The sequence below is a fragment of the Lepidochelys kempii genome, chromosome 3 (assembly GCF_965140285.1).
Source record: "Lepidochelys kempii isolate rLepKem1 chromosome 3, rLepKem1.hap1, whole genome shotgun sequence".
NCBI classification, from domain to species: Eukaryota; Metazoa; Chordata; order Testudines; family Cheloniidae; genus Lepidochelys; species Lepidochelys kempii.
The window spans coordinates 105,106,252-105,123,476 of NC_136382.1; the positions used below are offsets into that span (position 1 = coordinate 105,106,252).

The following is a 17,225-nucleotide window of genomic DNA, read 5'->3' on the forward strand; positions in this document are numbered from 1 at the left end:
CTGGTCTCTGAGTTGTGAAGACTTTGATAGTTGTTTCAATAAATTTCATTTGTTATTTATGGAACAGTTTTGTGTGATCGCTTTATTTTTCTTCAACTAATGCAGAGAAACAGTGATTTGTACGCGGATCTGTTCCAGCCTTTAAACTAACATCTTACAGACCTCACAAGGAGCATACTGTTGACAGTTAAGTTTTGTTGTACCATGCAGTTTGTTTGCACATAGGAAATAACTTAGCAGTTTTGCAGTGGCTCTAGAGTGTTATGACAGTGTTGGGTAAATCAAGATCTGTAACACACACCAACACAGAAGCAACAATTTAATGCAAAAAGTGGTGAAGGTGTGAAAAAGCTACTCTTTCCATATCTCTCCCTTTTTCTCTGTGACTTTGTGTTGGATCAGAACAAGTAAAGTAAAAATGGCTCAACTGTGTGAAAACTGTGTGAAGTTGCTTCAGGACTTTGTGTCCCTTGTGAAGAGGATGTCCTCAAGTCTGATACAGAACATTAAGGAATATTTGATTCTGATAAGTGAATGCTCCTGCCTAAAACGAAAGAGCTCTGAAGCCAGACAGCTATACAAACCTGTCCTTCAGCCACACGAAAAGGAGATGGTGCAAGAATTTCTACAGCACATTGAAACAGGTGAGGGGCAGTTATTTGGGGTGATTTTTTTCTACATAATGACAATGGACTACTGATGAAACTGCTGTTTGTTCCAACTTGGGTTTGTGCAGTTCAGTGCTGTGGTACAGGGATAAAGCTACAGTGCTTTTCCTGCTATATTTGGGAAACTGAGGGTTCAAGTAGCATAATAAAGAGCTGCATCAAAATGATCAATAACTTTCCACTGTGACAGAGCTACAAATGCATAGGGTGACCAGACAGCAAATGTGAAAAATCGGGACGGGAGTGGGGGGGGGGGGGTAATACGAGTCTATATAAGAAAAAGACCCAAAAATCAGCACTGTCCCTATAAAGTCAGGACATCTGATCACCCTACAAATGCATAACCTGATTTGTACACAGAAAACATATTTCATAATTCAAAGTCTTCTAGAAATTAAGACTAAAGTTTATCTGGTTAGTGGGAGGGATCTGAATCTTTGCCTTGTCTCCCCTTCCCATTTATTGGAGTTACAGTGCTGGAAACAGAATGATCCAGTTGTTTGATCACACAACTACAAATTAAGTCTATGTATGTGACAGGATTTTAGAGGATGCTAGCGTTAGATAAAACTGTACTGCATTCGTACTCACAGAATATATTCATTTAACAGATCCACTGTATTCAGTTAGATTCACGTTAATTTTCTCATATGCTTACCACATAATCTTTGTCATCACATACTTTATCTGATTTATTCATTTACCAGCTAGTCATCTCAATGAGGGTCTCTGTGTTTTTATGTACAGGAGTTGGATTTGTGCACTGAAATATTCTTATAAGAATTATCCTTTATCAGAATATATTCATTCCTACCCCTCTGCCCTGAATTTGTTTCTGAGCTTGTTGTGCTCCTACGAAACAACATAAATGCAGCCTGATTCTGGGAGGACACTTTGTGTGTGGTGTTGAAGTGGCTCAACTTTCAGTGGAACTTGAGGGCCCTCTGCACCGAATGGGATCAGGCCCACAAAGCATAGTTTCCACTCATCTTGATAGACGGGGATAAAAGGAGGAGGCTGTTTTGTTGAGACAATAGGCATATATGCTCAATATGAAGACAAGCAGTATTGAATGCAAGAAAGACTGCAGGGATCATCCAATCTTTATGAGATAAATGTTGAGGGGAAGGCAAGGATCCAAAGGATCCAAACCTCTCTTTGTATTTTTATGTCAATGCACCTAATACAGAAATAAGGTAGGGTTACTCATAGACAATAGCAGCTATATATATAGTGGGAATGGTTCCTGGGGCGATGCATTGCCTATCTGTCCACATTTTCAAAAATTCACTGCACTTTTTAAAATCTCCTGGCCAATGTGGACACAAAGAGAGAAGAGAAGGATGCAAGTACAGCTTCTTATCAATCATTAATAAAATAATGTCTATTACTGGTCTTCTTTAGCAGTACCAAACTGCTTGAGATTTATCATGACATTCCATTTGTCACAGAAAAGGAAAATAGTGTTAGAACCCCCAAAATATGGGTGATCCCAGTTCCTTGTCTAAAACTTTAGGTATACAGTCTTTACATGGAAAGGCCTCTCCTGACCCCAAAATGAGAGGGAAAGTGTAGGCTATCTGTGCAGTCAGCCTGCAGCAGCAGCTACTGCAATCTATTGGTTGCAGTAGTGTCCACAGACTACTGTGCCCCATCTGCACTGGGGATTTAGCTGGTGGGATCTTAACCCTTTGTGGACCCATTAGCCATACTCCTGCTTACTCACAACGCCTGGAATGTGTTCCAGCAGAGTGCGACATCACAGAGTATGCGGGGATGGGAAACAGAGTGAGAAATTCATCAGTACAGTGCATTATTGTGCCTCTATATGTGTTAGGAAGTGATAGAAAATAAGCTTATGATAAAGGTGACTTGAACGCTTTTAACATGCATGCTATTTCCCACTAGTTATTTCACTAAGATTTTATAGAGTCAAATACCCATTTATATACATCAGAATGAAACTAGCATATCTGAGAGCACAGCTAGGCTCATAGAGTATAAATGGTCTCAGCCAGTGATTAGGGAGGCATAAAGTCCTGTATTTTTTGAACAACAAAGTCAGCTGGGATACTGCTTTCTTTCAAAAGACCAACCAGCTCTTAAGGGAATAAAAATATTGAGAGAGATTGGATAGATTATTTTTGAGAAAATACATAAATCACCTAAAGTTAGAGGTTGCTATTATTGTCAGGGTTATTTTCTACTGAAGTCTCCTACTAAATCATCTTTAGGAATAGACCAAGCATAGAATATTTCAGCTCAAAAAGCTAAAAGACAAAGGATGATTTATTATGAAATTTGCATTAACTGCTGTGACTATAACAACACTCCCTTGTTCTTTTTGGTGCCGTATATTAATCCCTTGTTTGAAAGATGCTATCTTTGCTTCAGCAATGGACTAACACCACAAACAAAGATTATTGCAACACCTTTGTTTGAGCCAGCAGCTAGAAAGGCTCATGATTCTTAACACTGTCCTTAATTAGCTATTCGAGCAGAAAAGCAGCCACAAATATGGTCCAACTGATATTCAAATACTGTATCTGTAATATGACTGCACATATCTGTGATGACTTGTTTCTCTACAAAGGCCACCATGCAAATAACTTTGATTTGCATCAGGTGAGCGTTGTTGCTTCTTGTTTCTTTTTTATTCTTACTGAGAGTCACAAGTAGTGACTGGGCCATCTGTGATGGTCCAGAGAAGTAGCAGCCTTGATTGTGGACTGTAGCTGAGTTGAGAAGGGGCAAAGGTGGCTCACGTTACCAGTGTCTACTGTTTTTTTTGGAGGGAGTTGAGGATTGGAGCAGTCCTTAACGTAAGCTACAGCAGCATACTAAGCCTGGGTCTACACTAAGGGGTTAGGTTGAATTTAGCTGAGTTAGGTTGATTTTAAAATGAATGCGCCTACACAACCAACCCCGTTCTGTCGACCTAAAGGGCTCTTAAAATCGACTTCTGTACTCTGCCCCGGCGAGGGGAGTCGCGCTAAAATTGACCGTGCTGGGTCGAATTTGGGGTGGTGCAGACACAATTCGACAGTATTGGCCTCTGGGAGCTATCCCAGAGTGCTCCAATGTGACTGCTCTGGACAGCACTTTGAACTCTGATGCACTAGCCAGGTACACAGGAAAAGCCCTGGGAAATTTTGAATTTCATTTCCTGTTTGGTCAGCGTGGCGAGCTCAGCAGTACAGGTGACCATGCAGTCCCCCCAGAATCGCAAACAAGCTCCAGCATGGACCGAAACGGAGACACTAGATTTGATTGCTGAATGGGAAGAAAAATCTTTGCAGGCCAAACTCCGATCAAAAAGAAGAAATGCTAATATATATACACATGCCAAAATCGCACAGCGCATGGTAGAGAGAGGCTACAACAGAGAGACACAGCAGTGCCACGTGAAAGTTAAGGAGCTCAGGCAAGCCTACCAAAAGACAAAGGAGGCAAATGGTCGCTTTGGGTCACAGCCCCATACATGCCACTTCTATGATCAGCTGCACAGCATTCTAGGGGGGGACCCTACTACTACCCCACCACTGTCCGTGGACACCTGCAAGGGGGGAGTCTCATGCAACACGGAGGAGGATTTTGTGGATGAGATAGAGGAGGAGAAGATTGTGCAGCAGGCAAGCGGTGAATCCTTTCTCCCCAGCAGCCAGGACCTTTTCATCACCCTGGAGCCAATACCCTCCCAAGGCGAGATCCCCGACCCTGAAGCCGGAGAAGGCACCTCTGGTGGGTGCACATTTGTAACTACAGTACAGGGTTTAAAAGCAATCGTGTTTAATGTTTGATTTGCCCTGAAGACTTGGGATACATTCGCGGCCAGTACAGCTACCGGAAAACTCTGTTAACGTGTCTGGGGATGGAGCGGGAATCCTCCGGGGACATCTCCATGAAGCTCCTGGAGGTACTCTACTTTGCAGAAGGTTTCTGCAGAGGGCTGCCTTATTTCATCCTTCATAGGAGGACACTTTACCACGCCAAGCCAGTAGCAAGTAGTCTGGGATCATTGCATTACAAAGCATGGCAGCGAATGGTCCTGGGTTTTGGTCGCATTAAAGCAACATTCGGTCTATATCTTTCTGTGTTAGCCTCAGGAGAGGATATAATTCATAGTCACCTGGTTGAAATAGGGGAATTTTTGTAAAGGAATAGTAAAAGGACCCTGTTCATGCTGGGCTGTTTGCGTTTGGCTAAAATGGATCATCCCAGAGAATAGTCACACGGTGGGATGGGGTGAGGTGTGTGCTGCACATCCACCTGAAAGCCGCAGCCACTCCTTTTAAATGTGAAACCCAACCAGCATCGCTTGCTATGGAAAAGGAGGGCGCTGCAGTTTGAAACCATTCCCACATGTTATGAAAGGGTAAGAAGCCAACCCCACATTCCCTTTGGCTTACCATGGCTGCCTGGAAACTGAATTCTGTTGCCCAGCATGTGTGATGTGTCACCATACCGGCAGGCGCTCAATATAAAAGGCAAAATGTGACCTTGTACCTAAAGCACATGTGCTGTCTGCTGTGAATTGCTTGATTCACTGTGAAAAAGTCTCCCTTTTGTTCTCAGAAATGTATCATCTTAAATTTTACTCTCCCTTTTTATCCCCCCGCAGGTGCAAATGTTTCTATGCTCCCCCTATCATCTTCGTCCCTGAGGTTATAGCAGATTAGAAGGCAAAAAAACCACACTCATGCTGACATGTTTTCCGAGCTCATGGAGTCCTCCCGCACTGATAGGGCACAGCTTAACGCATGGAGGCATTCAGTGGCAGAGGTCAGGAAAGCATTAAGTGACCGCAATAAGCAGAGGCAGGAGGTGATGCTGAGGCTAATGGGGGAGCAAACGGACATGATGAGGCATCTGGTAGAGCTGCAGGAAAGCCAACAAGAGCACAGACCCCCTGCTGCATCCATTGTATAACCGCCTGCCCTCCTCTCCAAGTTCCATATCCTCCTCACCCAGACGCCCAAGAATGTGTCGGGGAGGCTCCGGGCACCAGCCACTCCACTCCAAAGGATGTCCCAAGCAACAGAAGGCTGTCATTCAAACAGTTTTGATTTGTAGTGTGGCTACAATAAGCAATGTGCCCTTGTCCTTCCCTCCTCCCCCACACCATACCATCCGGGCTACCTTGTCAGTTATCTCACCTTTTTTTTTTTAATTAATAAAGAAAGAATGCATGGTTTCAAAACAATAGTTACTTTATTTTCTTTGCCAGCTGTGACTGAAGGGGGGAGGGTGGTTGACTCACAGGGAATTAAAATAAAAATAGGAGGCGGGTTTGCAGCAAGGAGAAACACACACAACTGTCACACCGTAGCCTGGCCAGTCATGAAACTGGTTTTCAAAGCCTCTCTGATGCGCAGCGTGCCTAGCTGTGCTCTTCTAATCACCCTGGTGTCTAGCTGCTCAAAATCGGCCGCCAGGCGATTTGCAACCTCCCACCCCACCATAAATGTCTCCCCCTTACTCTCACATATATTATGGAGCACACAACAAGCAGCAGTAACAATGGGAATGTTGGTTGCGCTGAGGTCTAACCTAGTCAGCAAACAGTGCCAGCGAGGTTTTAAACGTCCAAAGGCACATTCTACCACCATTCTGCACTTGCCCAGCCTACAGTTGAACTGCTCCTTACTACTGTCCAGGCTGCCTGTATACGGCTTCATGAGCCATGGGAGCAAGGGGTAGGCTGGGTCCCCAAGAATAACTATTGGCATTTCAACATCCCCAGTGGTAATTTTCTGGTCTGGGAAATAAGTCCCTTCTTGCAGCTGCTTGAACAGCCCAGAGTTCCTAAAGATGCGAGCGTCATGCACCTTTCCCAGACATCCCACGCTGATGTCGGTGAAACATCCCTTGTGATCCACCAGGGCTTTCAGCACCATTGAGAAGTACCCCTTGCGGTTTACGTACTGGTTGGCAAGATGGTCCGGTGCCAAGATAGGGATATGCATTCTGTAGATCACCCCACCACAGTTAGGGAACTCCATTGCAGCAAAGCCATCCACTATGACCTGCACATTTTCCAGAGTCACTACCCTTGATAGCAGAATGTCAGTGATTGCATTGGCTACTTGGATCACAACAGTCCCCACAGTAGATTTGCCCACTCCAAACTGGTTCCCGACTGACCGGTAGCAGTCTGGCGTTGCAAGCTTCCACAGTGGCTATTGCCACTTGCTTCTCAAGTGTCAGGGCAGCTCTCATCTTGGTATTCCTGCGCTTCAGGGTGGGGGAAAGCAACTCACAAAGTTCAAGGAAAGTGGCTTTACACATGTGAAAGTTTTGCAGCCACTGGGAATCATCCCAGACCTGCAACACTATGTGGTCCCACCAGTCTGTGCTTGTTTGCTGGGCCTAGAATCAGCGTTCCACTGTATCAACCAGCCCCACTGCCGCCATGATGTCACAGCCCATGCTTTCAGGAATGTGTGTGTCCATATCCTCCTCACAATCGTCCTCATGTTGGCGTCTTAGCCCACTTCTGCACATACTGCAGGATAATGCGCAAGGTGTTTACAATGCTCACAACAGCAGCAGTGAGCTGAGTGGGCTCCATGCTTGCCTTGCTATGGCGTCTGCTATGGCATGGGTAACCCAGGAAAAAAGGCATGAAATGAGTGTCTGCAGTTGCTTTCATGGAGGGAGGGGAGACTGACGACATGTACTCAAAACCACCCATGACAATGTTTTTGCCCCATCAGGCACTGAGAGCTTAACCCAGAATTCCAATGGGCAGCAGAGGCTGCAGGAACTGTGGGATAGCTATCCACAGTGCACTGCTCCGTGAGTTGATGCTAGCCATGGTATTGAGGACGCACTCTGCCGACCTACTGCGCTTAGTGGGGACATACACAATAGACTGTATAAAATCAATTTCTAAAGATCGACTTCTATAAAATTGACCTAATTTCGTAGTGTAGACATATCCTAAGTATCAATGCTCTCCAGCAGTGCAGAATAACCAGCGTGCATCATGCTTCTGCCACTTCTCCCATTACTTCCACTGCCCCGTCCACTGAAAATGTATCTGATACTTTAGCCACATTATACCCAGTAATTAGCATTGGAGTTTAGCAGCTAAATTATTACATACTTTTTTGAATACTGGTATGCAAATTTTGCATTTTCTTAACTTTACATTTTGTGGCTCCTAGTGACTTTATGTTTAAAAATAGTTTATTCTGAATTTTCTTAGTTTAGAGAAGAAAAGGGGAACATCCATAGAAAACTAGATTATATATTATTATGAGAGCTATAAGACGGTTTTCCATCTTCAGATCTTAACATGCTCTATAAAGTACCATTCCCTCCATTATACAAATAGGGAAACTGACGTACAGGGATAAGAGTGACTTGCCTAAAGTGCCCAGGAGTCTACTGGAGAAGCTAGGATGTGAACCCAGGTCTCTCAAGTCCTATTTCAGCTCTCTATCCTGTAGCCACTGTTTGTAGATGCTAGCCTGTGAATTGATAGGAAAGGTTTCATTTCACTACTTTTGTGCTATGAAATTGGATGTGGAGAGAGGATAGCTGATGCTGTTTCATGTTAGCTGCAATTGGTGGCTTTTATACTTTCACTCTTGTCATAACATGGAAACCACTTTCTTCATGTAGTTAATGACCTGCTTAGGAAGACTTTTCTTTTTTGTTTGAGCTGAACTCTGTGGTCCATTCCATTTACAAACCAGCACAGACATCTCTAGTTCCTCCTGTCTTAATTCCAGTTCTACAAAACTGATGGCTCTTCCCTGGGTCAACTCCCTGCCTCTGTAGAATCCCACGGGATTAAATTCTTGGTTAGGTGCTCTTTCTGTCTTCTTCCCATTGGTCATCATATTTCTTTCTTTCTTAACTATCATCCATATTAATAATATACAGCTTTATTGGCAGCATTTTCTTTCTACCATAATTATTGCAACTCCCTTCTTTATGCCTGTCCAGGTGAAGGCTCATCCCTCCATAGGCCAGCATATGTAGAATTCAGTTGTGTGACTTCTCATGTGTACAAAAATGTGTGACCACATCATTCTTATACAGCTTCACTGGATTCCTATTCATCAGTTCAAAATTACCAAAATGTATAAAAGTCCTTATGGCTTTTCTGTATTTCATAGATTAGCTCTCATCTCTGCTCCCAGATCCCTCTGTTCCTCTAGCAGAGGCCTCCTCTCTGTCTCTCTATATAGTTACACCACCAATGATGTGAGAACATTTTACTTTTCAATTCCTGCAATCAAGGAAAACCTTCCTGTACCTGTCCACTTGGTTAATTCTCATTCTTTAAAAATCCAAGATAAAAACATGTCTTTCTCCCTTTGCCCCAACCCTTCTCTGTGCTGTTGCTTAATTCTGTACAGTGCTTTTATTATATCCTTCGTCCCAAAGTGGCTATACAAAATATGAGCCTTCTATTTCCATTAATGTGCACCTAGCAAGGCACAAAATGCTACTATCTCTACTCTTTTCTTTTGCAACATAAATACACCTTGACAGAGGGGCCAGTAGAGGTGTTGTTTTTTGTGTGACAGGGATAACCTTGTCTGGGATGATCAACCACGGAAAAATCTTTCAGATTATTTGTTGCAATACTACTTATCTGGAACATGCATGAATTTGCTTCAGATAATGCTAGTCTTAATTAGTATCACATTCTACATACCTTCAGGTGGGCCCATCCTGATGATGCAGTTCACTAATGGTTGAACATTAACTATGGGTCAAATTCTAAGTCTTTATTCACAGCATGATAGTATCTTTGGGTAGAGGGGCCCCTCTGGGCATGGATTTCCTCCTTCACATGCAGAAGAAGGGACACCTATTTCTGCAGCAGTATTCTTTCCACCTCCCCTAGATGTCACAGAGGACTGTCTTCAGGTCCTAGGATCCATTGGTGTGTTAGGTGCAGAGAATGAGGGTTGGGAGGTGGTAGGGAGAAGTGGGTAGGCTGGAGTTTCTCAGCACCCAGTAGAAACATAGGAGAAAATTCAATATTCTCAGAAGCAGTTATATTACCTTTCTTGAGAAGCCTCTTCCTCTGTGATGGGATCCTTGAAGTGGAGACCTAGGGGCAGGCACCTGCTGAGGAGTCCTTAGCAGTGCAGCTTCTTTGATGCTAGGCAGCCAGGGCAGAGCTGCAGGGGGCCTAGAGCTGCTGTGGAGGCACAATACCTCTGCAGCTTTGATGAATTCCCAAGAGCCAACCTGTTCGAGTAGAACTGTGGTTTATGCTGTGGCTAAATCTTGCTGTCCTCACAGAATGACGTGAGGAAATTCCACAGGGGAAACCTTGCAGTTTTCCTCCTTCCTTGGCTCTCTCTTGTAGGTTCTACCTCAAGAGGGGGTGATTCAGTCTTCAGATTCTAATCGGGCAAAACTCCCAAAGAAATGGGAGTTTTGACTTCATGGACTGAATAAAAACTGAGGGCCAAATTCTGTCTCACATGTCCTATTACAAATCCCACTGAGATCCGTGAGTCCGTATTTGAAAGCAGAATTTGGACCCGAGTACAGACTTCACATTTGATAATGAAGTTATGAAACTCATTCATTAGCCCGTGCAGCATAGCAAGATGTGTATTAAGGGCATTCTCCTATCCAGCGATACATAGACAACTGGGAGATTCAGCCACTCAACTTTCCAGCAGCAGAATTTAATCTTTAAAAGTTTTTTTTAATCGACAAATATTGGCTAATTTTTCCTTGTATAATGGTTGCTCATTAATAACCAAAATTAATAATAATCAATGCTTGTCTGAGGCCCAGTTACTTAATCCGGAAGGTAGGAGTTTTGTACACTTGAAGTGTCAACAGCTTCTAATGACTTGAATAAGTGGTTGGTTTATGTACTGAAGCATTAGAGTTTATATCCCTTCTAGCCTACCTAAAATAGATGGTTCTGTAATCCATATAAATACTTAATCCTTTATTGCACTGTGCTAACCTCTTGGCTAAAACTATATCCTGAGGCAGTGGTTTCCACGAACTAAGAATGAACTTTTTAGAAATGTATTTTCTTTTCAGCAGTTTTTATTGCTGGGCACTTTTTTACTCTCCATTCCACTCCACTCCAGCCTTATAAAAATGTACTATAGTATTTTGCAAGAATGGTGCAAAACCATTACAGTTTGCATTAATTATGATATTGCAGTATTTGAGGTGGTAATTGTAGAACACTAATTTTATATTTAAGGGCAACCATCCTATTTGATGGCTGGTGGAAGTTGAGTGTGAGGCAAGTCCTATTACAGCTCATTTCTTCATTTCAATAGCCCCTTTTTCATAATACTAACAGGACACAATGAAAATACATTTAAAACCAAGAAAAGGAAATACTTTCATACAACATATACATAAGCTCCAGAACCTATGATCACAAGATATCATTTAACCAGGGGTATAGTAGATTCAAAAAAGCGTTTATAACAAGAACATCCACATTTACATTAGATGATAAAAGATGTATAAGGGATATAAATGGTCTTGCTTCCAACCACTAATTGGAAGAAGCTTCTAGAGCAGATTATTCCAGGTCATCCACTACGCGGTTTATCAAACCTTCTTCTAAAGCATTTGATACTAGCCACTGTTGGAGATGTGATATCAGAGTAGACTTGCTGTAGACCATTCCAATATGCTAGTCCATATGTTTGTGTTTTGGGTTGCCAGCTGCTTTTAATCCCTGGGAATTCTGAACTCCTCATACACAAAACCTTTTCAGGATTAACTAAATCTGTGCTGTCATTGTACGTTCCGCAGGTTTTGAAATGTCACCATTTGGAAAGGACTCCCTGGAAGCTCTGAGGACCTTAGCATTTTCAGAAAACCCTGATTTACAGCAGTCTGCTGCTCTATATTACTTGCATATGAGTCAGCACTGTAAGTAAGCTCCTTCCGGTGCATTTGAAGATTTTTATAAATATAACTAAATAACAAGTTTTTTCCGAAACTGTTAAGCTCTTTTATGAATTTAAGATCTTTTTTCAATCTCTTGTTGCAAAGGAAGTGCTGTCATAGTTTCATATGTGCAGAGTCACTTGTAGAACAAGTGACATCTGGTTTTATTATAGGCAGATGATACTGGTGCCTACCAGAGACATAAAGTCACCTTTATAACTATGACAATTCTGTAGAATTTCAACACAGCCTTTATAGGATATGCGCATTACATTTGAATTGGACGTACTCTGAACTCCCCATAAGTTACACAGCATAGGCTATCGTGGGAGCAAGCAGAGGAAGTGTCCTATTAGGGCTATACTGTGGAACCCCAGGAGATGACAACCTAGAGGCCAGATGGTAGTGAAGATTCAGGAACAAGGCATTTGCAATAGCTCTTTGATGGAAGTTTTTGAGATGGTCCATGAGCAGGAATCAGCACACAACTGTCCAGCAGAGACCGTCCAGCTCGAAGTTGGATATTGAGGTTTCTCACATCAGACTTTATGTGAAAGGATTCAGGATTTTGAGTTGAGAGGTAACAGACAAAGTAGGGACAGTGGAGAGGAAGAGTGAGTAAATACTTTTTCTATAAGATGAGTATTCAACAGTTTGTACATCAGAAAATGGGTCAAATTCTCCCCGTGGCTACACACGTGCAACTCCCTTGATCCAATAAAGTTACATCAGTAGAGAGTTTGGCCTGATGTCTTTACAGTATATGTTTCTTACGGCTGAAAAGCACACATAGTCATCCAAACTAGGATCTGATATGGGGCAGAGACACTCGTTTGGTAGCTAGACATTAACAGTAATTTCTGTTTCTCCCCTCCTTCCCCATGTTTGGCCAATAATCTTTCTAAAATATCTGATTATTAAAAGTGCTAGTGAGCAGCTTGGCCTGATCTCCTTAATGACACTGGAATATAAATGCACAATGTTTGACTGTGGTAGCACCTCAGCCTGAAGGTACATGAAGAAATGACAAAGTGGAGAGACTTGTTCATTATTTCCTCATTTCTACAGTAAACACCCAGCTGCCTGCTGAGCATCTGGAACCCTATTATGCTTTACTGCAGTCCAGTGACTTGGAGGTTCAGCAGACGTCTTCCTTGTCCCTCGTAAATTTTTTGCTGGAAGGAAACAGTGAGTAAATATCAAACGATCTCTGCTCTTGGTGGAAACAGATTTCTCTGTTCACCAAGACCCAATTTATGTTTAGAGTACCAGTACTCACACTCGGCTTTCATCATGCCTGAGTGAGAACACTGCAGCTGTCTTTTCAGCAACAAATACAGTCTTAGAATCAAAGTCTGACTTTTAAATAATGCTTATTTTTTCTGTTACAGCTAGCTGGATCTTATTTTCTGCTTTGGGTGAAAAAGGAGATTTATTTTTTGAAAGATTCACTTATTTCTTTATAAAACAGGACTAGCTTCACTCCGGCTGGACCAGGGAGTTATAGATGACATTGCCCTACACCAGTAAAGCTCACTACACTCGATGGGTTAGCAGGGCAGGAATTTCATCTACATGGTGAGACAGGCAGTGCTACCACTGCTGCCCTCCCTTGGAGCCATACCAGTGTAGACGTTCCATTACATTACCCTGCACCAGCAGAAGCCAGCATCAAGCTAGTATGAATCTAGCCCCTTATCTCTGGTGACTTGCTGTAAGTTATGGAGTGTCACTATTTGCGTATGAATAATAAAAATTATGGGCCTCAGATAGAATCTATAACAAGGATCTCTTACAATTTTTCATATATCTGAAGTCACTTTACAGAATAATACAGAGCCAGGTTTATATACAGTTATACAGTAGTAAAGAAATCTAAAAAAATTGATCACCTGAACTCTCAAATAAAACATTATATCCATGTGCATTTTGGTGCAATAAATTCCAATCTGTTTCAATGCTAAATTCATTTTGCATAAAATAATATACAGACTCCAAAGGAATCCAAGAGAAGATATAATTTTTGCACCTATAAAGGATGTGTTAGCTAGTCACCATTTTATTTGTCTCTGAATAGTAAACAAAGAACTAGTTGTCCAAATGGGTTTACTTGAGCCAATTCTGGAGCTGCTCGAGTCAGGGGACTCCACTGTCCAGTGCAACTCCTGTGCCTGCATAATGACTTTGGCTGTCTCAGGTCAGTACAATGTCTTTTTCCTTTATTTGCTGTAATGAACAAATTCAATTCATATGTCACAACACCTGCATGTGAAATAACCACTTGTAAGTAGAGTAGTCACATGATGCATCTGGAAGTTTCACTATTCACCCATGATAAAGTTAATCCATTTGACATCCAAAGTTAGTGCACTTCTGGAAGTTGCTCAGAGACTATGGTGATGTGGGTGGTATAAGAACTCAGTACCTAGAATACAACCTAGTTCTAACTAGTTCAAGATCTTAAAGGGTCTATCTGAGAAAAACTCATACAGTCATTTCCCTTTGAATAAAGCTCTTCATATAAGACACTTACTGTGCTCTACAATCCTAAAATAAAATTAGCATGGAGCTCATTCAATCTTTAAGAGAATCATTTAAAATTTTAAAAAATTACTAAATTCTAAATCTAAGGATTCTGAGTTTAAGAACTGTAGTGCACCCTCCCTCATCTGGCAATAAGCTCCCAAGCAATGAAGGAAAGTGAAGCTGTCTATAAATATGACAGCAGATGATACCTAAGGAAGCTGAGATATCCAACAATTGCCAGCTTATAGAATGGCCAGGAACATAAGCAGAAATGAAATCCATTAAGAAGAAAGAGAGCAAAAGGTCAGTTCTTTCCAAGGTCAGCATAGGATTTCTGAATGAAAGTGTATACATAACACCCTCTGAAGCCAAATTTGAAGTCCTCTGCAGATGCTCCAGGTTGTTGTTGTCGTTGTTTCCCGCCCCCAGCCATCTTAACAGTCAGTGGCTTGGAGTAATCAATCCTGGACATTACTTCACCTTTGAGCTAGAACTCTCCATTGATTCAAGTGACAGCATAATATGGCACAAGATTACTAACCAGGGGTAAAAAAAAAAATGGCAAGGATGGAGAACTAGATTGCAAAAGGGTTGGCAACAAAGTGACTAATTTTTTATGTCCATGTGTGGAATGAATTTTGTTATGTGCACCAATATGGAGGTCATGTGTGGTGGGGGTGGGGCCAAGGGGTTCGGAGCATAGGAGGGGGCTCAGGGCTGGGGCAGAGGATTTTGGTGTAGGGGTTGAGGGCTCTGGCTGGGGGTGCGGCTCTGAGGAGGGGCCGGGGATGAGAGATTTGGGGGGGCAGGAGGGAGCTCTGGGCTGGGGCAGAGGATTTGGGTGTGGGGGTTGAGGGCTCTGGCTGGGGGTGCGGTTCTGGAGTGGGGCTGCGGTTCTGGAGTGGTGCAGGCTGCCATGGGGCTGCGGCAGGGAGAGAGAACTGCCCCCAGCCCTCTCTTGCCACAGCAGCCCGGGGCCAGGGGAGAGTCTTTCCCTGGCCACAGTAGCTCCAGGGCCGGGGTCTAGGGTGACCACGTGTCCGGTTTTGGACCAGAATGCCCAATCAAAAAGGGATCCTGGCGGCTCCAGTCAGCACCGCTGACCAGGCTGTTGACTGTCCACTTGGGGGTGGTGCCACACCACACAGTGGGGCTGGCAGGCTCCCTGCTAGCTGCCGTGCAGCTCCCTGGTTGGGAAACAGCTGGCATGTATGGCTCCTAGCCTTAGGGGCAGCCAGGGGGATCCACGTGCTGCCCCACCCCCCGCCCACAGGTGCAGCTCCCATTGGCTGGGTCAGGGCAGGGGAGAAACTAGCATGAGCATGACTTACAAGCACTCAGCAGGCGGATGTTGAGGGGTCATGTGGCGTGCACATCTTCCGCTGTTGCCTGGCCCTCTTCTCCTCGCGCTCCTCGTGGGTCTGGGCTCGAGCTGTGGCACGTGCCCTGCAGCAAACCACAGTCTGTCAGTTGCCCCATCGCCAGCACCCAGGAGTTCGAGGTATGTGTATCCCCGTCTCCGAGTGTTGGGAATCGGGCTGTACTCCCATCCCCTCACTGCATCCCTCCCCATCCCAACCCGCCCGCATCCCTTCCCCCCGCCTCTGGGGTCTCAAGTTATTGGTCCAAATTCGTCTCTGGTGTAAGCCTATGAAGTCAATGAGCGTTATTAACACAGAAATCTTAGTTAGAAGGAAGCCTGGAAGTAGTAATAGGATCTGACTATAGGTTCAAAGGAATCACAGTTCAAGAACCAAAAGGGGTGTATGAAAACACAGGAATATTGCCAAAGCAAGCAAAAGGGATAGAACGAGATGCACTGTACTAAGTGAAGGTAAAACAGCCAACAGTAACTCTAGCATAAACAATAGGCACAGGTAATGCAGAGCAGAGAGAATGTGAACTGAATGTTCACAGCAACAATTGAGGGAGACCTGAGCATTCATGTTAGACTGAGTAAGGTGAACATCTCACATGTTTTCTTTACAAAGGAGAGCCAGGTATAAAAATGGTTTTGATGATAAATCCAATTTTACAGAGTCTCTCTCTTTCTTTGTTGTCAATAATTGTGTGCACACATCTCTAGGAATTGTAGTGCCAAGAGAATTTTCAAGTGCACAGAAATGGTTTATATTGACAAACTGGAACTAAGAGATGTAGGTTGCAAGAAGAGTTCTTTAAATCCAGGAAGCTAACTGGAGGAAGCTATTAAGTCTTCAACACTGACTTGAAGAAACATCCGGATACTTAGTCCCTTTTTAAAAGCACAGTAAGTGGGGCCTGAGCAACGGTAGCAATAAAGGGACTGACATTACTCTGGTAAGCAGGTGGTCCAGAATAAAAACAGTCTATTCAGCTGCAGCTCTTATGGAGATTAGAATAAAAAATTAATTCTCTCTCAGTGGGATGCATATCTCTGTCCATCCCTATGATAAGATTAGCCACTTAGCTAGAGATCAGCTACAATGCATGAGTGATACCAGCACTGGAGTGGGGAGAGGAGAAGAGTGAGGAAAATGAATTATATAAAAATGCATCCAGCAAGCTTACAGTTATAATCTTCACCCAAGACTGCACAGCATCAGTTCAGTGGAAGAACTTAGTGAATGACCCTAGGGAAAAAGAAAACACGGCTTTCTTGGTTATGGGGTAATTATATCATAGGTATTTGCTATGGTCTTTCTAGCTTCCCATTACGAGAGATAACACACCAATCATTCTCAGCCAGGTGGGAGACTTCTAGATTAATTTCCTCATGCTACTCCTCTTCTGTCTAAATGATAACTAAAACAGCCTGAGTGATCGAGGGTCCAAGCACTGGCCAAGAACATTGAACACTCAGCCACTGAGCCATCACGGATTTGAGGCCCTTTCAAATCAAGAAACAAAGAGTTTTAAAAGGACAAAGCTTTAACAAAGCTTTAAAGAGACAAAGTTTTAACTGTGCATTGTGAATCTGATACAGTATTAATGCCTCCCAGCAAGGAGGTTTGATTTGAAAAATTTCCCAAGGAGGGAAGAAAAGAGAAAAAGATTTTATAAAATTACCTTGTCCAGACATGAATTTCCTTCCCACATTGATAGACACAGCTCACACTGTAGTGTGTGAAAGAATGGAGGAGG

At 43.2% G+C, this 17,225-nt stretch overlaps 1 protein-coding gene across 1 annotated transcript in view; it reads left to right on the forward strand.

Annotated features, from left to right (window-relative positions):
- LOC140909046 (uncharacterized) overlaps positions 1-17,225 on the forward strand; it is a 46,318-nt gene continuing 29,093 nt past the window's right edge. Inside the window, exons 1-4 of the mRNA XM_073337409.2 lie at positions 1-644; positions 11,439-11,558; positions 12,645-12,764; positions 13,654-13,773. Coding sequence (XP_073193510.1) covers positions 419-644; positions 11,439-11,558; positions 12,645-12,764; positions 13,654-13,773 — 586 coding nt within the window. The 5' untranslated portion in view covers positions 1-418. The remainder of the gene's footprint in view (positions 645-11,438; positions 11,559-12,644; positions 12,765-13,653; positions 13,774-17,225) is intronic.